Source organism: Musa acuminata, chromosome BXJ3-1, assembly GCF_036884655.1.
Source record: "Musa acuminata AAA Group cultivar baxijiao chromosome BXJ3-1, Cavendish_Baxijiao_AAA, whole genome shotgun sequence".
Classification (NCBI taxonomy): Eukaryota; Viridiplantae; Streptophyta; class Magnoliopsida; order Zingiberales; family Musaceae; genus Musa; species Musa acuminata.
In genome coordinates, this window is record NC_088349.1 from 39,149,652 (window position 1) to 39,174,672 (window position 25,021).

At 39.6% G+C, this 25,021-nt stretch overlaps 1 protein-coding gene across 1 annotated transcript; it reads left to right on the forward strand.

The window, feature by feature from the left end:
- Positions 1–10,392: 10,392 nt before the first annotated feature.
- On the forward strand, positions 10,393–13,748 carry LOC103973323 (myosin-binding protein 1-like). The gene is made up of 3 exons (XM_009387853.3): positions 10,393–10,948; positions 11,061–12,174; positions 12,271–13,748. Exons 2-3 carry the CDS (start codon positions 11,118–11,120, stop codon positions 13,557–13,559), a joined length of 2,346 nt encoding a protein of 781 aa, XP_009386128.2. The 5' UTR covers positions 10,393–10,948; positions 11,061–11,117; the 3' UTR covers positions 13,560–13,748.
- The last annotated feature ends 11,273 nt before the right edge of the window (positions 13,749–25,021 follow it).

The following is a 25,021-nucleotide window of genomic DNA, read 5'->3' on the forward strand; positions in this document are numbered from 1 at the left end:
GTGCTGTAAAGAGGTGGTTGGTCTTCGCCTATTGAAGGAAGACCATTAGTAGACGCTGGTGACCTCGACGGCGGAGGAATCAGGAGTGGACATAGGTCGGATGATCGAACCACTATAAAATTGGTGTGTTCTTTTCTTGGTGCTACTTTACTTTTATTGCATTTCACTTTACTTCATTATAAATTATCTAATTCCCTCTTCTTTAGTCACTTACAAACTTATTCAAGTCAAGCAACATTTCAATACGGTTTTCGTCGAACTAAGAGATTCATCATACGAAGTTTTTTGAAAGCGATTAAATTTATCATTTTTATCTGCTGCACTAATTCACCCTCTCCTCTTAGTGTTATTCTTTATCCTAACAATTAGTATCAGAGCAAGGTTACTCTCATTTTGGTTTGAAACCCAAGAGAGATGACATTTATCGGCAACTAAGAGAGTCACTCAATCACGCGTCTACCCATGTTCAATGGGTCGGATTACACCTATTGAAAAATTAGAATGAGAATTTTTCTAATTTCTATGGATTTTGAGATAATTAGATTGACCTACGTGGCCTTCCATCATTAGTAGGAATCGATTCTTGACGTAGGTTGAGTTTGTCAAGTCCCTTGAAGCTCACCTATATCACGATTCATAATCTTGCATATGACATAGAGATGTCACGAGTAACCTGAGGACATGGTATGCTTGGTCGAGTCACTTGAGGGTATATTATCGAATCCGACTCATCCTATAACGATAGTATTGACTTAACCGAACATCATGGTTGGTTGAGTCCCTTGAGACCATGGTTGTTCGGAGGCTGAACAGGATGGGAATCACAAGAAGTTATGATCGGCAAGAGTTGCCTATCTTTTGGGCTTAGTGTGATTGGTCGAGTCCCTCAAGATTACACTAAGTCACTAATTGGATCTCGATCCCCACTAGAAGTTTGTCGGAGATTTCCATTTCATGTGCTGAGCGTGTTGCGTGATTTGCCAAAGAAAATAGTAAGAGTAGATTAAGATAGAAGTTTATATCTTATTTGTTTATTTTTCTATGAAATCTTCATGTTATTTATTTCTACTGCATATTTATTTTTAGAAAATATCACTTTCAAATCCCTTATGTGGCATACTTGATGTCAACTACCTCACTGGTCAAATTATATGGATTGACTCCACAACTTGAGAATTGTTCTCATAATGAAGAAAATTACATACGTCCTTGATATAGTGATGATACCTACGCCCGAGGAAGTGGCAAGCGAGGATGAGATCGCTCGCTACGTGAAGTACATAGATGACTCCACTCTTGCTCAATGTTATATGTTAGGCACCATGACTCCTGACTTACAGAGACGGCATGAAAAGATGGATGCCAGATCCATTCTTCTATATGTCCGTAAACTGTTTGAGGAATAGGGAAGGACTCAGCGATATGAGATATCCAAGAACCTCTTCTATACTAGGATAACTAAGGGGACACTGGTTTAGAACCATATCCTAAAGATTATTGAGTGGATAGAGAAACTCATAAGTCTAGGAATGGTCATAGAGGATAACCTATGTGTGGATTTTGTGCTTCAATCCTTACTAAATTTCATTTCATAATTCCTAATACATTTTAATATGAACAAGCTTGAGGTAACTCTCCCTAAGCTCCTTAATATGTTGAGGGAGGTAGAGAGCACTATCAAGAAAGAGAAGCCAGTTCTCTATACTGGTTAGATCAGAAAGAAAAGGAAGGCAGAAAAGTCCCTTAAGAAAGGCAAAGGTAAGGGTAGACTGGGTAAAGCAAAGGTTGCTAAAAAAGACTTAGCAAAGGATAAAGATCAATGCTTTCACTACTGCAAATATGGGCATTGGAAGAGGAACTACAAAGAGTACCTTGTAGAGAGGGCGAAATAGAAGCTTGGAGAAGCTTTTGTTACATTCATGATCAGTCTCCATTTGCTATAGTAGCTTATCGTATTTGTAATTCATTGTAGGTTCTAACAAATCCTAGAAGTTTGGCGAGACGCAAGATGGATCTCAAGATGAGCAATGAAGCAAAAGTTTCTATAGTAGCTATTAGCAAGTTTACCCTATATCTGCCTAATGGGGCTATTATTGCATTTGATGCATGCCATTTTATTCCTTCTATTATCAAAAATATTATTTCTATTTCATGTTTAAAAGTTAGTAGATATAAATTAGTTTTTGAGAACAATGGTTGTTCAATATTATTATATGATAAGATCATTATGAGAAGAACATTGCATAATGGTTTTTTTATGCTAAACACTGCTCCACATATCATGAATGTAAGTGTATCCAAGAGGAAACGAGATAAGGTGAACAGTGCATACCTGTGGCATTATGTTAGGACCTTTTTTCTGAGCTTTTGAATAATGTTTATTGAGTATATTTAGTTCAGTTGTTTATTGAGTCTGTTTAGTTCAATTAGAGTCAGGTAGAGGTTTATTTAATATTTATTTATTATTAGAGTCCAAGTCCTAGTAGACTCTAGGTGGAACTCTATAAATAGTGATGTAACTCTTTCTTTTCGGAATCAATCAATCAATCAATAAAATATTATTCTAGTCTGTGGACAAACCATAGGAAGCCGATCCCCTCAAAGTGATCATCCCCATTTCTCTTCTTTCATCCCCGATAAGACCTTAGGATCTTACCATTTGGTATCAAAGCTTTATCATTTGGTATCAGATCAGTGATCCTCGGCGTTCTCGCTGCAGTTATCATCATCTCAAAAAAAAAAAAAAATAATGAGAAGGTTGACAGCCACGCATGACCAAGAAACCCTGCTCCCCTCTCCTCCACTACCGCTGGCCAGCCCCACCACCGCCGTTGCTTTTCGGCAAGCGACCATCACTGCCGCAGCCCTGCAACCATCTTCCCTTTTGCTCCTAGCCTCGGTGACCACCACTTCCTCTCCTCCACCGACATCAATAGCAGAGCATCCTTTGCTGCCATAGCCACCGGACCCTCCGTTGCCTCTCAACCTTGTCAACGCCGCCACTGCTTCCCGGTCGCTCGACCACTGCCGTCGTTGCTCCCCGGCCACCAACCTCCCCCTCTCTAGCACCGCCGCCCCTGCTTCCCGGCAGCACGCACCCCTACTGCAGCCCGCCGCAGCCCTGCTTTAGCCCGCCGCACCCTTGCTTCCCGTCTTCCCCACTGCCGCTACGAGGCAACTCCTTCTCCACCACCGTCACTGCTTCCCGGCTGCTCAACCACTGCCGCCGTTGCTCCCCGGCCAACGACCTTCACCTCCTCGCTGCCCCATCTCACTCGAGCGAGAAGGGCCACGATCGCTACTTCGCAGCCAGTAGACCACCCCCTCATTGCTTCTACCATCGGCGATGCTGCCCCCAACCCCGCCACCATCACTGCCTCCCCTTGGGTCGCAGTTGTCTTAGCCGCAGTCGCTCGACCATCCCTCCTTGCGGTGATCAAAACAAGGCAACCACGACCGCCGCAGCCACCATTGTTTCCTCAACCACATGCGATCCCTCGGCATCACCAGTGCCTCCTTCCGCAGTGCGACAGAGACAGAGCAACGCTGCCTTCCATCTGCGTCGTCGTAACCACCATAGCGACGAGCCCTCGGCGACGCTACCCCCAGTCGCAGTAGCAGCGATCCCTCCACGCAACACCGCAACAAGCATCATTGCCTCCCACGTAGCGACCGCAATTACATCCTTGCATCCTCGCAGCAACCCTCCCATCCCTCAGTAGCAACGATCCCTCCATGCAGCACCATAACAAGCATCACTGCCTCCCACGTAGCGACCGCAACTACATCCCCGCATCCTCGTAGTAAATCTCCCAAGCATTATTGCCTTCCATCGGCACCATTATAGCCACTAAAATGGTGAGCCCTTGGCGGCGTTGCCCTCAGCCGCACCACCATTGTTGCCTCCCAGCCCTCAGTAGCAGCGATCCCTCCATGCAGCAACCACAATAAGCATCGCTGCCTCCCACGCAACGACCATAGCTACATCCCCGCATCCTCACAGCAACCCTTCATTTCCACAGTGCTACCCCTGACTGCATCACAACAGTAGCATTGAATAGGGTAGTGATTGATGCCCTAGTCCCGACACCAGAAATAGGAGTTGAAATTATAGATTTGGAATTTTATGCAATGGCCACCGATAACTCAGTGAAAGCACAAATAGAAGTATTGGAAATTAGAATTGAGAATCGGTTACAAGAAACACTTAACGATTTCAAAAAAAGCCTACTATAGAGCCTCAGCAAATTTCAACATGATGGGCACCTCGCCAAAATTTGTCAGACTTCTATAATGTTAGAATATCAGAGCAGATTTGAATAATTGTTAAATCAAGCCAGAGATTAGTCTAAATAACAACTGGTGAGAACATTTATTGAAGGACTTAATCCAGATATCTGGTGTGAAGTTAAGGCTTGTCAACCCTGCACTATGATAGTTGCGATCTCATTCGCACATCTACATGAGAAAAAAATTAGTAGGGAAAATCATGGAAACAGAAGTGATAACAACTAGATGATCAGCAAGCCACCCGCCCCATCTATTCCCAACCAAAACCCTGACTCCTAAAGACTAACCCAAGAAGAACTCAAGGAAAGATCAGCAAAAGGGTTTGTACTATAATAAAAAGTGAAGTAAGGAGCACCGATGCAAACATGGAAAACTTCGGATGATTGAGTCGAATAAGGAGGAACCAAAAGCAAAAGAGTTGGACTCCAAATCATGAAAGTGTGGAAACTAATGAAGATATTGAAGTCATCACACATACAGTGCATGCATTGGCTGGCTACACTAATCCATAAACTATGAAAATCGAAGAAACTTTTAAGCAGCAGCCTGTCACTGTTTTGATTGATACGTGTAGCACTAATAATTTTATGGATAGGAAAGTTGCAGCCCGATTAGCTTACCACATTGAAGGTTATGATAGATTCGAAGTAAAGATCGCTGATGGACGGATTTTAACTTGTGATAGCAAATGTTCAAAGATAAAATTGATTATACAAGGCCAAGAGTTTCTTGCAATGATTACTACACTAAAAGACAGATCTATTGCTTACACTATCAAAAAGTGGAGACTATACTTACTTGATAAATGGGTTGTGATATGTTGCAAATAGCCTATGACTGAAGTACTGAAAGATATGCTCCCCAAGTTTAATGCTGCTCAGCCTTGAGGACAAGGCTGATTTAAAGAGGGAGGAATTGTTAGGACCCTTTTTCTGAGCTTTTGAATAATGTTTATTGAATAATAAATAATATTTATTTATTATTAGAGTCAAAGTCCTAGTGAACTCTAGGTGAAACCCTATAAATAGTGATGTAATCTTTTTTTTTCAAAATCAATCAATCAATCAATGAAATATTGTTCCAGTTTGTAGACAAACCCTAGGAGGTCGATCCCCTCGAAGTGATCAAGGAGACTAATACCTTCGAAGTGATCAAGGAGTTCTATCCCCTCGAAGTGATCATCTCCTTTTCTCTTCTTTCATCCCCGATAAGATCTTAGGGTCTTACCATATGGTATCAGAGCCTTATCACATTATAGGGTAGGTCACATCCATGAGGGAAGGATTCAAAAGTTACTAAAGGATGGATATCTAGATCCATTCAACTATGAGTCATGTGCAATTTGCGAGCCTTGCCTTCGTGGAAAATTGACCAACTCTCATTTTAGTGAAACTGGAGAGAGAGCCACAAAGCTATTGGAACTCATACATAGTGATGTATATTAACCCATGTCAACTCATGTCATAGGTAATTACTCCTACTTTATTACTTTTACTGATGATTTCTCAATGTATGGATATGTGTACTTGATAAAGTATAAGTCCGAGGTCTTTGAGAAATTCAAAGAGTATAAGAATGAAGTAGAGAACTAGACTGGAAAGAGTATCAGGGCTCTTTGATCAGATCGAGGAGGTGAGTACTTGAGTATATAATTCAGCTAGTTCCTTAAGGACCATGAGATTCTATCCCTATGGACACCTCCTTATACACCTCAGCTCAATGGTGTATCTGAAAGGAGGAATCACATACTGATAGACGTGGTGTGGTCCATTATGAGTTTTGCCGACTTACCCATCTTATTTTGGGGATACGACCTAGAGACCATATTTTACCTTTTGAATAGAGTTCCAACTAAGTCGATAGTGTCTATTATAGGGAAATCTAGGAGTGACATCAAATGCACAGTGGAAGAACAGAAAACAAAAATCCCAAAATTTTTCATAAATTGTGTTCATTGTCATGCGAACATTGGTGCGCAAAATCTATAAAATCAAAATCTACGTATATAAAATATTTTATTTTACCTAGGGAGATCATATATCCCTAATTCCCTATAGATCTATATGAGAGGATGAAAGAAGTCAAATGCCCTCCTCTCTAGTGGTGATCCATATAATAGGGCTACAATGACACTCTTCAAATCTCCGGTCTGCTATATGAGGAGGAGAAGGGGAGAGGAGAATAGGAGGTGGCAACCAAGAGACCTCTAGACTATGAGCCTTTGGTTCCCTCCTATTTATGGAGGTCCCCTATCAACTTAACCCTAATGGATCCTACCTTATTGGGTATGAGATCTCCATCCAACTACCCAAGTCTCTTAGATTAGTAGATCTCTATCCAATAATCTCTCATTGGCTCTTATTGGATCTCGTCTATATGATCCAATAATTCAGTGGCTTATTGGATATCCAATAAGATAAGGGCTACGACGTATATCATATATCTGAACCTTTACTCGTCGTAATGTCTACTATATGTGTATGACTCTCTAGGTCCAATATTAAGCTGGTTATGAGTCATACCTATAAGAACTCCTTCTGCTTAGTGAATTATTATCTTCATAATAATTCACTCGACTAATCGACTACGAACGTATTAGGCCACTACGTCATAGTCCCCGGACGATACAGGGGAATTCAATCCATTAAACCCGTCTATTATCAGTTACCATGTATATATAGTCCCTCATCCATCTAATATCCTAGAGACTATATACTAGGCATGGCATTGTTAGGCCCATATAGTTTCTACTCAAGTCTAGCTCTAATTGGATTCTCTCGGAGAACTCTTTCTCTCTCAATCCAAATTACCCTATCTAGAGATTTGTCTAAGCAAGAACACATGAGATATTCCTCTCATGATACTGAGAGTGGATAATCCTCTATCGACACTCAATCGTCCTTGTAAGGTTGGCTGCCACTCCCGATAACCGGTTGTGCTAGATCTAAAACTTTCAGGCCTATAAGTATGGTATCAAAGAATGAAGTACTCATATAGGACATCCTTGGTATCTCAACTCTAAAAACCAGGTACACCACTAGGACAACGAAATCGCTATCGGACAATGAGGTGTCATTAATCATCCATCATTCCGTAAGTGGATCAATCAGTGAACTCATTCTCCAATGAGCACTTGCACTGTATCCCTAGTGTCCCCACATGAGCAGCTATGAGACCAACCGCCTCCATCATATGTACGAATATATAGTACACACACAAGCCAAAACTCTACTCCGATCTAGACAATTATTACAACGCGAATTGACATTCTGTTGCCCGGCACGTTATTGGTTGGCGCTTCGTCTGATTCTTCAGCACATCGTCCTCTCTTGCGGTTTGTTGCCCAATTGGCGGTTGACCTCCGCAACCCCGATATCCTTGGCGCAATTCCGCTCTCCTTGGCCCGATGCCCGACGTCCGAAGCCTTTTGCCGTCCAATATCCTGACGTGATCTCCTCTAGCACAACGTCTATTCCTCCTACGTCAACTGTCTAATCTTGATCGAGTAGACCTGCATCACTCAAAATGTAGTTAAACATCTAAACACAATCAATTAGTTTCATCATCAAAATCCGAGATTCAACAGCGATGAGCAAAGGAGAGGAAAGATCATACTATGAAAGAGGGGTATTGTCGCGTCATCTACTATGTGGATCACCACTAGAGAGGAGGACATCTGACCTCCTTCATCCGAAGATTTGGATCTATGATTTCGGGGATATACGATCTCCCTAAATAAATAATCTCATATATATTTCATAGTTTTCAGTTTTACGATTTTTTTTTGCACCAATCTTTACATAACGATTCTCATAATTTTTAAAATCTTTTAGAATCTAATTGGATAAAATTATTTTAAAATAAAATTTTATTTTATTTATTTTTATTTTAAAATTTTCTTATATATTACCAATTAATGAGGGAGAATGTTAGATTATGTTATTCTCTCTAATTTTATAAGATATATTATATATCTAAGTGGATTATGATTATGATTATTAACTAATAGAAAGGAAGTTCAATTATAATATGATTCGTTAGGAGATAACTTTAATGGAAGGACTCTCATAATTATCATCGTAGATCATCTATTGTCTCCTATTAAAGGATAAGACCTCCTAGAGATGAAGAACTAATTATTGAGATTATAGATCTATTCTTAATATTTTTTTAATCCTTAATACATCGGTTATAATGATCTTGTGAATGATAGGTAATGATCTTGTGAATGATAGGTAGAGATGAGAAGGCGAATCTAGTTCTCCTTACAAATCGACATCAATGTAATTATCAGATCAAACGATGATACATCTACAGATCAAATAGAAGCTTTTTGAATGACATCACATGGTACATATTGTAAATTTAATTATCATTATTTGATTTCAGTTTCTAATATTAAAATTTTTCGTATAATAATATTATAATAATACTTTTTATACTTACAAAATGATAATTTTCAATCATTAGAGTACCCTTAATATAACTCTCCCAATTAGCTTATTCTAAATTATATTTAGAATTTTTTAACTATAATATAACGAAGGACAAGAAATAAGGGTAACAACGAGGAAGATGACTGAAGGAAGAAAACAAATAAAAAGTTAACATAAAGAGAGGGGTAGTTGGAGGGAGAAGATGTAGAGTGATGCAAAAGAGGGACGGAGGGATAAAAGTGATTCCAATCAAATGAGAAGTAAAAGCGTGGACATAGAGAGCGAGATGGGGGAGGAAGATTAGATGGAAAGAGAATAAGGATAGGATGTTTTCTTTTTTTTATTGAATATTTTACTTTAAATTTTAATAATTATTTTTTATCGAATGGTGTCTCCCTTATTATTCTTAGACATTTTCTTAAAAATAATTTATCTTACTTAACTAAGATTAGATGTAGAGTGATCATAGAACATATTTTAAAAATCATAATTTTAATAATTTATTATCATAATTTTTTAAAATAAAAATGATACTAATCATATTAGAATTATGTCTGAAAAATTTTGTAAAAGTTTAAATTGGTTTAGTGAAATTTAACTATGTCACTCTCTCGAAATTAAATTAAGTTACACTCAATAACAAAATTGGTTCAAAAAATCCTAAATTTCTATAATGAATCATGATAAAATTATAAAAAAAGTATCAATCATCTTAAAATTATAGCATAATGGTTTAGTGAAAGTTTGAGTTGATTTAATAAAAGTTGGTCACGGTACATTCAAAATTGAACTAAATTACAATCAATCATAGAATTTATTCAAAAATATCTAATTTCAATAATTAATTACCATAAAATCTTATAAAATAAAAAAAATGGTGATAATAATCTTAGAACAAGGGCCAAGTAGTTTGTGACAGTTTAAATTAATTTAGGGAAAGTTAGCCAAAGTTACATTTGAAATTGAACTAAATTATATTTTTGATAATTAATTATCATAAATTATAAAGAAATAAAAAACACTAATCATCTTAAAATCATGCCTTAGTGATTGTATGAAACTTTGGATTGGTTTAGTAGAAGTTGATTGAGTTATACTCGAAATTGATTAAGTTACACTATATTAATTCAAAAAATTATAAATTATAGTAATTAATTATTATAAAATATAAAAATATAAAAAATGATATTAATCATATCCTAGTTGCTTCGTGAAAGTTTTGGTTGGCTTAGTGAGAGTTGACCTAAATTATACTTCAAATTAAGCTGAATTATATTTGATCATGGAACCTATTCAAAAAAAATTATAATTTCAATTACCTATGATTCATGAACTTTTTATCATTTATAAAAAAAAAGATGCCCCAGGGATAAAAAATAAATAGTTAGAACTTTTTAGTTAAATGCTCTTTTTAATATTATTTAAATTCACGAAATTTATGTAAAGGGTAATTGAATAATTTTATTTATATAAAAAATAAGATAGGTTGACTTTATTGATCCATGTTGATTATCCAATAATTCCTTTTCTCAAAAAATCTATACAATAATTTTGTTACCGCTGGTCCGCCCGCACCCATACTTTGGCAAAGATTTTTATATGTGAAGATGACGCCTCACTTTGATAATACATTTTCTATAACATGTAACATATGGTAGCTTCATAAACATAACTTTGAAATCTTCTTTAGGATACCTCTGTGCAGAATTTGCGTTGGAGATCTGACTCTTCCGTTCAGAAGAGTCCTCTGTGTCTGACACATAAGGCATACGGGCATGCCTCTCTCTCTCTCTCTCTCTCTCGGTCGCTCTCGCTCCACACGATCAAGCACGTTGCCTTAATTCGCTCTCGTCCTGTTGTCTTAGTTGTCCCTTAATTTGGCCTCTCCCACGACTCCGTCCGACGTCTGAGCTAAAACCTTGGCGTTTATGGGCAATTTTTAGAGCTTCGGGGACCGGAGATACCGGATTGCAGGCCCAGGTGTAGCTCCCGGACGCGCATGGTTGCCTACTTTGCCTCCATCCATATATCTAACAAAGAAGCAAGCGTTTCAAAAGGAGATCAGAGACAGAGCGGGGAAGGGAAAGAGGCGGACGCTAAGGGAGACGGTCTTTGCATCAAGGAAGGCTGTTCTCTCTGTTCTCTTTCCTCTTGCCCTTCATCATAGCCAGCCTTGACATCAACGTTTGATCGCCATTACTTCCAGTGTTTTGCTGTTTCAGGTTCGTTGCTTCTTTTCTTCCTTCCTAAGAAGCCTCTAATGGTCTCTACCTTTTTCATGATGAGATATATCTTGGTTTCTTTCCGATGAATGTGTTCTGTTTTTCCTTGAAGGACAACTTCTGCGAAAGTCTCCGGTCAGATCTTGTTTGTGTATGCAACTTCCTGGCCATGGCCGCCGGAACCAACACAGGAGGGCAGGCGAAATCGTGCCGCTTCCTCTTCGTGTTGTGGTCTGCCGTCTCCGAATGGTCGTTGATCATCATCTTGCTGGTGAACGCCGTGCTAGCGTACGTCGCCACCAGAATCGCTCGATTCTGCATGTTGCCGGCCCCATGCTTGCTGTGCTCGAGGCTGGATCCCATTCTCGGGAACGAGAGAAGAGAGTTCTACAGGAACTTGTTCTGCCATGAACACAAGGTGGACATATCCTCGTTGGTCTATTGTCATGGCCACCGGAAGCTCGCCGATTTCCGGGAGATGTGTGAGGCCTGCCTCCTGTCGTCCGCCGCCACGGTCCGAATGCCCAAGACCATTTTTGGGGTGAATCTTGAAGATGGCTACGAGTCAAACAGTAAGATCCGTGGGGAGGATCTGGACGATGCTCCTCCGCTGAAGGAGGATCTCGAGCCAGGATCTTTGGGCGCGGGACTCTGTTCCTGTTGCTCTGAGCCATTTAGCCTTCGTAGAAAGCTTCAGGCGAAGAAGAAGAAGAAGAAGATCGGCGGTGGCCTTCCGGGTCGTCGAGTGCAGTTGAGGAAGAGACAAGACAAATCTTTGGACCCGACAGCCGTCGACTGCGATCTCCTGTCTCATGTTGGCTACAGCGAGCTAAAAATTACCTCCGATTCCGAGTCCGCTGAGCGGTTCTCAGATGATGAGGATGACAATGATGATGATGGACATGGTCTGGTTCGCGTAGCCAAAGACATCAAGGAGGAGTCTGTGATGCGGCGAAGACTACGACCTGGCATGGCCAACATCAACCAGGGGTTAGCGACCACCGCGTTGGAGGACATGGTGCCCGAGAGACTGATCCATCCTAACCCTGTCGTTCCTCAGAACAAGCCTTTGAACGAAGGTGATTCGCGGGACAAGTCATCGTTGATGTCCAGAGTCGGGCATGGTTTGGAGGAAGCCAATTGGAGCAGTGCCGATGTGAAGGCCAACCCCGTCGAATCGTCATCACCTGAACAACTTCCTCGAGAAGTAGCGACGACCGAAACCTGTAAGAAAAAGATCTCGTTTTCACCATGACAACTCTAAAAAAATATGCATCTCGTCGTGTCATCTAATGATGCCACTATTTCCTTCTCGTCTCCAGTGATCTATACCGAAAGAGGTGTTGTCGACTGTGTTCCCGGAAAGTTGTCTTCCTCCACCGGAATAACAACCCAAGTGGGTCCCATCGATCGCAACGACAGCCTGAAGAACGCATTCGCCAAGAAGGGAATCATGCTATCCCCGAGGTTCTCCGAAATAGTCGCAGGGAAGGCACAAGAAGATCTGAAACTGAGGCTGTCGCAGAAATCTTATCGGGTGCTCGATCTGCCATGGAGCGATATAACTACGAGTCCCAGAGTCCAGCTACAGGGGGAAGACCTCAAGTCATCAGATGTTTCCGGCTCGATCGGATTGCAGAACATAGCCAAGAGGCTCTACGTGGAGCGAAACAACTCCAGCTTGGAGAGCTTTGACGTGAATCTTCTCGGTGACATCGAAGGAGAGACTTCGGTGGATCGGCTCAAGCAGCAGATCGAGTTGGACAGGAAATCCTTGAGCGCGCTGTACAAAGAACTGGAGGAGGAACGAAACGCTTCAGCGGTCGCAGCAAACGAAGCGATGGCCATGATCAACAGGCTGCAGGAGGAGAAGGCGGCGATGCAGATGGAAGCTCTGCAGTACCTGCGCATGATGGAGGAGCAATCTGAATACGACCAAGAAGCGATCCAGAAGCTTAACGACCTGCTTACGGAGCGAGAGAAGGAATTACTGGATCTGGAGGCAGAGATCGAAAGCTACCGAAAGCGGCTCGGGGAGGCGCTGGAGGAGAAGGTCTCATGGGCGGAATCGAGAGAACTTGCTTCGGCCACCAGCACCCCTCGTCCCATCAGATCGCTAGCCCGCAGCAAGTCGGAGAAGACCGATTCACTTCCCCAAGAATATACCGAGTACGGCGTGAAGGACCTATTGCTGGGTTTTGAAGAGGAGAAGGCTCACATCGCCACATGCTTGAAGAGGTTGCAGAAGAAGTTCCATCTTCTATCAACCGGCAAAGCTAGTTGGGACGAGACCGCAGCTGAACCTGACAGAGCCATAGGAAATGGCGAGTACGGTGGCCACGATGGAAACTCATCCGAGAACGGATCGTCTCCATCCAGCGACAGGAAGATGCCATCGGAGAATGGTAATAGCGACATAAGTCATCTGCAGGACGAGGTGTCGGAGATGAACGAGAGGTTGAGGGAGCTCGACGAGGACAGAGAGTTCCTGGGACACGCTATCAGTGCGTTGCGATATGGAAGCGATGGAGTCCGACTGGTGAAGGAAATTGCAGGCCACCTAAAAGAGCTACGAAGAATTCCCATAGCAGAGGAGGGAATGGCTGCTTAGCTTTCCACGTTGCTGTTGGTTGTTCGTCTTTACCGGTAGTTTTGTGTGGGTTCTGCACTGGGGGGAAATCTTCAACCAAGCAGTGAAATGTTTGCTTGTGCATTGTTAGGCCTTTTATGTCAGATTGAACTGTTGTTGTCCTACTTTTCATGCAAATGTTGTTAGTAGCAAAAACATTTTGATCCTTCACTCGGTCTCTACAATAGATGTGTATGTGCTTCTCATATTTTGCATTGATGCTTGAGTTTTGCTACCAGCCATGAGATTTGCTTGATCGTGAGACGGACCAGTTTTTGGTTCTTACAATTTAAAGCACGTATCATTTCTAGAGGAGGATGTCATTAATTTGTTTGAACCACTAGCCGATCTATGCCACACAGAACTATATATACATGATCCTAACACCAGACCAATTACTCTAATGGTGTGTATCTTGGTCTCTTTCCTACGTATCGGAGATTTAATTTTTTTCTCCCAAAAATGTAAAATTGTATTACTCATCCAAGGAGAATAGGGTGTCCAAATTAGATGGTCATTCCCTATACTAAACAAAACAAGAATTATGCACACGTTCCCAATTTGTAAGACAATGTGCAGGTTTGTTACCTTTCATGTATACATACATGTGCATACAAGAAGGAATTCTTCTTATCATACTATTATATGCAATCCTATGTGGGTCTCATGCGCCTAAATACAAACTCCTATAGATTTAGTTTTATTTTCATAGAGATCTAGTTAAACTACGAATTCCAAACTCAATGTGCCTTGAAATCTTAGTTTTTTTTTTTTTAAATGATATGTGATTAAAGCTAGAATCCTACTAAAAACTATCAAAATTTATACTACATAAACTAAGTTGATATTATCATCCTTTAAAAATAACGAGGTTTAGACATCATGCCTAAAGGATTATAGTTAGGGAGTGACAAAGTCGACATGTCAGAGGATTTGGTCGATATACGAAAGGATAGGGTAATGTGTCAGAGATTCGAACGACATGCCGAAAGAGTAGACAATATGTCAAATGCTTCAAAGATGCACGAAATTAGTGGTTGATGAGTCCAGGTTTTGGTTGAGGTAACTTTGAGCCAATTTGAATTGGTATTCAGTTAAAGTAGAGCTCATTTATCATGAAAGTCATTGAGCTTGAAGTTTGACAGAATTTGAGTTATTAGAAGGTCAAACGTATGACCAAACCTACCTAGGTTAGCAATGGTACTACTACCTATAATAGTGATAGTAACACCAAAGTTAAGTTTTGTGATGCCATGTCAAAAATTATAATGAGAGTACCATCCTAGTATAGTATTATGGTTTTGTGTCATTAATTATAGTAATAGTATCACAAGAGTCTAGTATTGCTGCTCCATATCAAAAATTATGATATATGTATGATAAGAGTCTAATATTCGCTATGTTTTAAAGATTACATTTGTAGTACCATTTAAAGTTAATAGTAGTATCACTCGTACCTTAAAATATTAAGAATTTAAATTTTATCTTCATTTTATAAGATTTTTGGAGGTTATAAATATTCCACTCAGAATTGGTTGATGAAGCATCCATTCTTGAGTTTAGTTATGATACTAAATTACAAGAGAAAAGAAGTCACATGTAAAAGAGTGAGTATGAATGTTCTTTCTTAAGTTTGAAAAAGAAAAAATATTATAAAAGGTTATTATCTTCACCATTAGAAGCAAGATTGATACTGAAAACTAGTGGCATTGAGGAAAGAGAAATCAAGAGTGGATATGAGTTAATAAGACCAAACTACTATAAATTAATTTGCATTCCTTCTCTTACATGTGAATTTTAATTGTGATACTTATTATCATTAGCTTTATTAGCAACACTCATTGCACTTAATACTTAATTATATTTCTGATACTATTTTCCTTAATCAAAATTTAAAGTTAATTAAAAATTACTGTAGCACTAATTCACCCTCTCTGGTGCTATTAAAATCTCAACAATTGATATTAGAGTTTGATTATCTTAGTTGGATCGACACTCAAGAGAGATTTAATAATTTTTTCGTATAATCAAGAGGGTCACTCCATCATATATCATTCATAGGGACAAACTACACTTGTTAAAAAATAGAATAAGGATTTTCTTACTATTTATATATTATGATTTATGAAATATTATAAAGTTTGATTTTTAAAAATTATTAAATAGATGGATGAATAGAATGATTTTCAAAGAGAATATTTTCTTTCAATACTAAATCTATGAATGTCTTAATTTTTATTTTAGATAAAAATATATTTAATTGAGTTTCTACTTATTGTTGAATCTCGTATTTTGTTGATGAAACCACTTGATATGTATTTATGTTTTAATCTGCGTTTTGAGTGACGCAGGATGCTTCGATCAGGATGAGAAAATTAAAGCTGGAAAAATCATGTTATGCTAAAGGAACATGTTAGAAGATTGGACGTCGGGCCGGTGGATCAATCGACGTATCGACAGAAGGCTTCGGGCCGTGGACTCGGGCATCGGGCCAAGAAGAGCAGGTATTCTGCCAAGGATATCGAAGTTGCGGAGTCAACTGGCCGATTGGGCAATAGGCCGCAGGAAAGGACGATGCGCCGAATAATCGGACGAAGCGTCGAGGGACCAATAATATGCCGGACAACTTGGTTAATTGCTTAGCATTAATTGTCTCGATCGAAGTTTTGTTTTACATGTGCAGGATTAACTATGATGGAAGAAAGACATGCAGCAGGAGTTGCGTCGGAGTCAAGACCATGATCACGTTGGGGGTTCGAGAGTTCGACGGAAGTTCGAACGGTCGTCGGATGTTCTACAGGAACAAATCCGAAAAGTCCAAGAGCTTGCCAAAGAAGCTCATCGGAACTCGCCAAGTGGGTCGTTGCAAGTCCAGGAGTTGGCCGGAAGTCCGCCGGAGCATCGTCGAAGGCTCATCGGATGTTCGTCGGAAGTTCGCCGGAAGCTCGCCGGAAGAAGCGATTGACGCACCAGAGCAAGTTATAGTAAATATCTTAAGAAATATCATAGTTTGCATGTAGATTAAGTTAGGAATGGGAGGTGATCCCATTAACTTAATCTAGGGGCAATTGGGCCCTTGACAAACCCAAATTAGGTTGAATGGATCAGCCCATTCGGACCCATATTTCCCGGCCAACGGTGGCACCGCCCAGGAGCTCAGTCTCTTAGGAAATCTGGGTGGTGCAACTACCCCAATCAGGCGGTGGCACCGCCCAGAGGCTCAGTATCTTAGCTGCCAGGCGGTTGTACGGCCCCAGTCAGGAGGTAGCATCGCCAAGACCCCAGAAATTCGGAAAAAGACATTTTTGAGCTCCAAATTCAAACCAGTTTAGGACCTATATATACCCCACCCTTTCCTACATGAAAGAGCACCGAAAATCCAATCTTACTCTGTGATTTTTAGAGCTCAAAAGTGTTGTAAAGGCTAGAAGTTCTCCTCCCTCTTTTCTTCCAAGTTTTGATCTTTCAAGAGAGGAGAGAAATTTCTGTAAGGGTTGTCTCCTAAGCCTGTCAAAAGGAGTGAAATTATAAAAGGGTGATTGGCATTTGCCTATTAAAGGAAGGCCTTTAGTGGACGTCGGTGAACTCATCGGAGGAGGAAGCCAAAAGTGGATGTAGGTCAAGATTGACCAAACCACTCTAAATCTCGGTTTGCATTTAATTTATGTTATCTATCTTAACTGCAAATTACCTCCATATATTTACTTTAATTGCACTTCGCCTAATCTAAGTTAAAGTGATTTCTGAATCAGCTTTCTTACCAAAATCATTTTTATCGTACGAACACAGTTTTAAACGTCGAAAGCTTTCTGCTGCACTAATTCACCCTCCTCCCTCTTAGTGCTCTTGATCCTAATTGTTAGGATCAGAGCGGCACTAAGAAGGGGGGGTGAATTAGTGCAGCGGTAAAGTACGATAAACTTTCGACGATTTAAACACTTTCGGAAACTTCATACGATAAAAGCAACGTTTCGTTTGAAACCGTTTTGATTGCGTTTTAACTTGAAGGCATATGTAAGAAGGAGACAAAGAAGTAGAGCATCAAAGTGAAGATGGTTTGCAGTAATATAAATGACAATAAGATAAACGCAAACTGATTTATAGTGGTTCGGTCATGCGACCTACATCCACTTGCGAAGCCTTCTTCGATGAGACTCCCAACTTCCACTAGCAAATCTCTTGAAGGGGAAGGATAAATACCCCTCTTACAACCTTTTACAAGCGGTTCACACTCTTACAAATTTTTAGCAAGAAAGGAGGTGAACATGTTAGGATCAAGAGCACTAAGAGGGGGGGGGTGAATTAGTGCAGCGGAAAACCTTCTACGAAAAATAAAAACTACGTTCGTTTGTTAAAAGTGATTTTGGTAAGAAAGCCGATTCGTAAATCACTTTAACTTTTGTTTAAGCGAGATGCAGCAAAGATATAAATGCAGTTTGCAGTTATGATTCTAATCAGATAGTAGGCGCAAACTGAAATATGATATTCGTACGAAAAAATTGATTTACGTCTAAATGCTGATTCGTAAATCACTTGATTAAGCGAGATGCAGTTTAAGCAAGGATATAAAGGCAATTTGCTGTTATGATAGAAATCAAAACGTAAACGCAAACAGAAATATGATGATCGTACGATGAAACTGATTTACGTCTAAACGCCGATTCGGAAAGTGCAAAGCTTGAAACCCGATCGTATATATGCAGAAAGAGTAAGCTTTAGAGGAGGTTTGTAGTAAAGATAATATACTCAAAGTAAATGCAAACCGAGATTTAGAGTGGTTCGGTCAATCTTGACCTACTCCACTTTTGGCTTCCTCCATCGACGAGGTCACCGACGTCAACTAGAGGCCTTCCTTCAATAGGCGAGGCCAACCACCCTTTTACAGTTTTGCTCATTTTGACGGGCTTAGGAGACAACCCTTACAGAATTTTCTCTCCTCTCTTTAAAGCTCAGAACTTGGAAGAAAAGAGGGAGAAGAACTTTTGGCCTTTACAACAATTTTGAACTCTAAAAATCACAGAACAAGATCAGGATTTCGGTGTATATGTTATGCCCTTTCAGTACTGAATGGGTGGGGTATTTATAGGCCCCAACTCAGTTTGAATTTGGAGCTCAAAACTGTCAATTCCCGGAATTCCGGGATCTGGTGGTTGCACCTCCTGACTGGAGCGGTTGCACCGCTTGGCAGAGCTCGAAGACTGAGCCTCTAGGCGGTGCCACCTCCTATTAGGGGTGGTTGCACCTCCTGCCAGAGCTTGAAGACCAAGCTCAGGCGGTGCCACCTCCTGACTGAGGCGGTTGCACCGCTCAGCCAGAGCTCAGAGACCGAGACCAAGCGGTGCCACCTCTGTCAAGGGAGGTTGCACCGCCCAGTCTCGCTCGGAGACTGAGCCCAAGCGGTGCCACCTCCTGGCTGGGGCGGTTGCACCGCCCAGTCTCGCTCGGAGACTTAGCCCAGGCGGTGCCACCTCTTGGCTGGGGCGGTTCAATCGCTTGGCAGAAATCAGGGTTCGAATGGGTTGATCCATTCGGCCCAATTTGGGTTTTTCAGGGGCCCAATTGCCCCAAGATTAAGTTAATTGAATCACCTCCCATTTCCAACTTAATCGTTATGTTAACTACGATATTTCCTAAGACATTTACTGTAACTTGCACCGGTGCGTCAATCGCTTCTTCCGGCGAGCTTCCGGCGAACTTCCGTCGATCATCCGATGAACCCTTGGTGATGCTCTTGCAGACTTTCAGAAAACTCCTAGACTTGCGACGATCCACTTGGCAAGTTCCGACGAGCTTCTTTGGCAAGCTCATGGTCTTCTCGGATTTGTTCCCGCAGAACCTCCGACGATTGTCCGAACTTCCGTTGAACTCTCGAACTCCCAACGTGATCATTGTCTTGACTCCGGCGCAACTCCTGTTGCATATCTTATTTTCATCGTAGTTAATCCTGCACACTTAAAACAAAACTTCGATTAAGACAATTAATCCTAAGCAATTAACTAAGTTGTCCGGCATGTCATTGGTCCCTCGACGCTTCATCCGATTCTTCGACGCATCGTCCTCTCCTGCAGCCTATTGCCTAATCGACCAGTTGACTCCACAACTCCGATATCCTTGGCACAATACCCGCTCTTCTTGGCCCAATGCCCGAGTCCACGGCCCGAAGCCTTCTGTCGATACGTCGACCGATCCATCGGCCCGACGTCCAATCTTCTGACATGTTCCTCCGGCACAACATGGTTTTCCTACTTTAATTGTCTCATCCTGATTGAAGCATCCTGCGTCACTCAAAACGCAAATTAAATCATAAACATATATCAAGTAGTTTCATCATCAAAATACGAGATTCAACATAACACTCTAACAAATTGAAAACAAGACTTGCTAAGACTTTTCTAAGACCTTTTTCTCAATTTATTGCTTCTCAAAAAGTTATAATCTCAGTTGAGAATTGAGGGGTATTTATAGGCCTCAAGAGGTTTCAAATTTGGGCTCCAAAATTTGAATTCTCTTTGGTTCCCGATGCCGGCGGTGCCACCGCCTGTCAGTGGCGGTGCCACCGCCTGTTAGTGTCTGACACTGATAGTGTACTGGTGGTGCCACTGCCTAGTCCGGCGGTGCCACCATCGGACCTCTCGGGTGCTGGGTGGTGCCACCACTCAGTCCAATGGTGTCACCGCTTGGTTCTCGGGTTCTAGGCGGTGCCATCGCCTAATCTGGCGGTGCCACTGCCTACACTATTTCAGCTTACTGGTTGGGCTCCAAACTTGGCCCAAACCAGTCCGAACTCGGGCCCAATTGGCCCCTACTTGAGTTATAGGATTAACACCTAATTCTAACCCTAATTAACGTGCTAACTACAAATTTAAAGACATTTTCTAAGCTATTACAAAGTCTGCAAGTCAAGACTTTTTCCGACGAACTTCCGACGAACTCTCGGAAACCATTCTACGGACTCCCGGCAAGCTCCTAGACTTCAGAATTTGATCTTGGCGAGTTCCAATGAGCTTCTTCGGCAAGCTCCATGAACTTCCAACGAACCTTCCAGTGAGCTTCCGAAAAACCCTTCAGCAAGCTCCCTACTCATTCTCAGCTAGTTCCGGCAGCATTCCCGACGAACCTTCGGACTTTCATCGAACTCTCGAACTCACAACAAATCCTTCGCGCTTGACTCCAACACTTTGTTTCGCTTTATGTCTTCATCGTTATCGTAGTTAATCCTGCACACACAAGCCAAAACTCTACTCCGATTTAGACAATTATTACAAAGCGAATTGACATTCTGTTGCTCGGCACGTCATTGGTTGGCGCTTCATCCGATTCTTCGGCGCATCGTCCTCTCTTGCGACTTGTTGCCCAATCGGAGGTTGACCTCTGCAACCCCGATATCCTTGGCGTAATTCCGCTCTTGGCCCGATGCCCGACGTCCGAAGCCTTCTGCCGTCCAATATCCTAACGTGATCTCCTCCGGTGCAACGTCAATTCCTCCTGCGTCAACTGTCTAATCCTGATCGACTAGACCTGCATCACTCAAAATGCTTTTAAACATCTAAACACAATCAATTAGTTTCATCATCAAAATCCGAGATTCAACAATCTCCCCCTTTTTGATGATGACAACTAATTGATGACTAACGAAGTTAACCTTAACTCCCCGGAGTTTAACTAAACTTTCCCTATCAATATGCCATTGATTGAACACTTGAATTATCCCAAATCCAAGTAACATTCATCACATGTTATGAAAAACATTTAAACCATCATGCAAATATATATAAAATATTCAATTCAATGCATGAAGTCATCAATATACTTCTCCCCCTATGTCATCAACAAAAAGGAGAAGCTCTAGCTATTTTAAAAGATATGCAAGTTTTTGCAACATAAAGCTAGATTTTCATCACAACATATAAGCACAAAAGCATAGCAAGATTCTTAAGTTCAATCATAGCAATTCAACACTTGCTTCTTGTGCAAGATTGCACTTTGCTTTTCTTTGCATGTTCTCACTAGCAAAAGCTTTCTCCCCTTTGTTTTTGTCGAAAAGAAGAGAAGAGTACAAGCTAGCCAACATTTTCCTTGAGCTAGCAATCTTTCTCCCCCTATGTCATTCCCAAAAAGAAGGAGAGGAACCAATGATTTAGACTTTTACATAAATTATGAATTTGCATCAATCAATATTTCAATCATCACATGATACATACAAGACAAAAATGCAAAGAAATCATGTCATGAAAGACATCAATTGTTAAACATGATATGATAATAGTCTCAAAATTTTCAATTTGTAATACATGTGATACATTGCAATACTAAAAAATTTAATGCGATGCTTTTAAGAATATCAACCTATTTTTTATACAAAGCATGGCAAGAGCAATTATATTGCAAGTTTTCTAAGTTTTGCATTTTTTGCTTCTTTCGAGATAGCAATTCTTTACTTCTCTATAAGCTAGCAACTTTTACGATATGCAAGTTTTACTACATACAAGCTAGCAAATTTAAAGATGTGCAAGTTGGCATATTTGCTTTTCTTTGCAATGTGCATGATAGTATTTCTTTGTAATGTTCAAGATAGCAAATTGTACATCATGCTAGCTAGCATATTAAAGATGTTCAAGAAAGTAAGCTCTTTCTTCTCTTTTGAGAAGTGTCAATTTTGCTTCCTTAGCAAAATACCAAACTAGCAAGGTACCATGTTTTACATGAGGCAAGCAAACAATTTAGCAAGTGTTACATTTGTATCTTTTCTTTAGATGTGCAAGAAAGTAAGCAAGTTTTTGTATTTTCTTGACTTGTGCAAGGTAGCTAATTTATCTTTGAGATTACCTTTTACGTCAATTCAAGATAGCACATTAGCAACTCTTTCTCTCCCTTTGTCATTGGCAAAAAGAAAGGAAGATTCAAGTAATAAATATCAAAATAATAATTTTATCATGAATATTTCATCATTGTGTGCATCATTATTGCATGCATAATACCAAATCATCATATATTTTTTCAAAACATATAAACTCATCATTATATACATGATTCCAAATCATCATTCATATCATTTCAATCATTGTTTCAATCATCACTATAACTCATCATGCACAAAATGTAAAATCATCTAACATGATACAAACATTTATTTTCAAAATATTTATCACTATTTTCATGTATGATAATAAAATATTCATGATACACATTATATGCATATATCATCACAATAAAAAACAATTGCATGCATAATTTCAAATTATAAATGTTTCAAATCATGATGGTATTAACTTGTCAAATTTCATCCGACCATTCATGATCATAACTTTTCATTTGTATACATCAAAATAATATCAAGAGTATTTCATGCATAATTTTATATCACCACATAAGGAATATCAAGAAGAAAGTAATTGGGTGATGCGATAAACATTTCATGAATACAAGGAATTGTATAAAAATCATATCATGAAAGATTAGAACATATGAATACCAAAAGGCATGATTTCTTTTTGAAAAACCTACTCATAAATAATCAAAAGAAAATCTTAGGAGATAGATTAATGAAAAAATCTTGATTCATAATAAATCTTAATTTGTAAATATCACGGAATCAAGATCATGATTTTGAATAAAACTCATTCAAATTCAAATCGTCCAAACCATCAAAATCTCAACATTTCTTTCAAGAGATTCAAAATGGCACAAATAATTTTATTGGTCTCTTAGGTAGAAATCAATAAGATAGAGAAAAAGAAAATTTTTAATAAAAAAATCTTTCCTCCTTTTGTTTCAACTTATTGATTGATTCCATACATGCATGTCCTTTTTTTTTTTAAATCCATGCATCATCGTATAAAACGGAAAGATCAAAAATCATAAAAAAAAAAGTGCAACACATAATTCAAAAAAAATTATTTCAACTCATTACTTCAAGTCAAACATGATTTCATTTAATCAGAATTGAATAACTTCAAGACTAATAAATCATCATGTACAACAATCATTAAGTATGATACAAACCTTTCAAAATGTTTATCATGATAAGGCATATAAGCCAAAGAAACTATTAAATATAAAGCATATTCATCAATGATGATTTCATTGGGCATAAGGCATTTTCAAACAAAATCATTTTGTTATTTGTTGTAGTCATACATTTTTCTTTTTAGGTGAATCTATCTTTTCATGCTTAAATTTTTTAATTTTTCAAAGATGCTAAAAAGAAAAACGTGATATAATTTTTGAAAAATAGTTTTTATTTCTTATTCCTACTATCTGAATTAAGCACTCATGAAAACTTTAAGTAATTTCAAAATAATTCAAGAGAGTTGAGTTACTTACCTTGTAGTCGAAGCCCGTCAAAGCCCAATTCGCCGTTTCACCTTTGGAAGTTCTTGATTCATCCTTGGGTGCCTTCTTTTTCTTTGGCCTCTTCCTCCATTCAAGTTCATTGTTTATTTTAGATTTTTGTTTAATGAACTTATTAAGAGTTAGTGTTCGAAGTTCAAGTTCATCATTGTCCTCATCAATTGAGTCATCGCTCAAGTGGTATTCATTTGTCCGGAGTTCCAAATCCTTCCTATTCTTTGGAAGGTGGTTCAAGTGTTCATTATGTTCATCATGTGCATTGCGCACCATTTCATATGTCATCAATGAGCCGATAAGTTCTTCAAGTGGAAAAATATTTAAATCTTTTGTTTCTTGTATTGTCGTTACTTTTGATTCCCAAGCTTTAGAAAGTGATTGTAAAACTTTACTAACAAGTTCAAAATTCGAGAAACATTTGCCAAGAGCTTGTAAACCATTGACGACATCCGTAAAACGGGTGTACATGTCAACAATGGTTTCGCTCGGCTTCATTCGAAAAAGCTCGAAATCATGCATTAAAATGTTGATTTTCGAATCTTTAACTCTAGAAGTGCCTTTGTGTGTGATTTCAAGAGTGTGCCATATGTCGAAAGTCGTTTCGCACAAAGAAACTCGATTGACCTCATTTTTGTCCAAAGCACAAAATAAGGCATTCATAGCATTTGCGTTTAAAGAAAACATCTTCTTCTCTAAATCATTCTAATGGTTCATTGGAAGAGAAGACATTTCAAATCCATTTTCGACGATGTGCCATAAATTCAAATCCAAAGAAAGTAAGAAAACTCTCATTCGAGTTTTCCAATAAGTGTAGTCCGTCCCATTGAAAAATGGAGGACAAATAAGAGAGTGACCCTCTTGAACGCTGTAAAGAGCCATTTCTATTTGGGTGTTAAACCAAAGTAGAAAAACGTGGCTCTGATACCAATTGTTAGGATTGGAGCGGCACTAAGAGGGGGGGTGAATTAGTGCAGCGGTAAAGTACGATAAACTTTCCACGATTTAAACACTTTCGGAAACTTCGTACGATAAAAGCAACGTTTCGTTTGAAACCGTTTCGATTGCGTTTTAACTTAAAGGCATATGTAAGAAGGAGA

Coding starts and splice junctions, on each gene's coding strand:
- LOC103973323 (XM_009387853.3), top strand. CDS start 11,118: ATGGCCGCCGGAACCAACACAGGAGGGCAGGCGAAATCGTGCCGCTTC. Junction 12,175..12,270: donor AGTAGCGACGACCGAAACCT/GTAAGAAAAAGA, acceptor TCTCGTCTCCAG/TGATCTATACCGAAAGAGGT.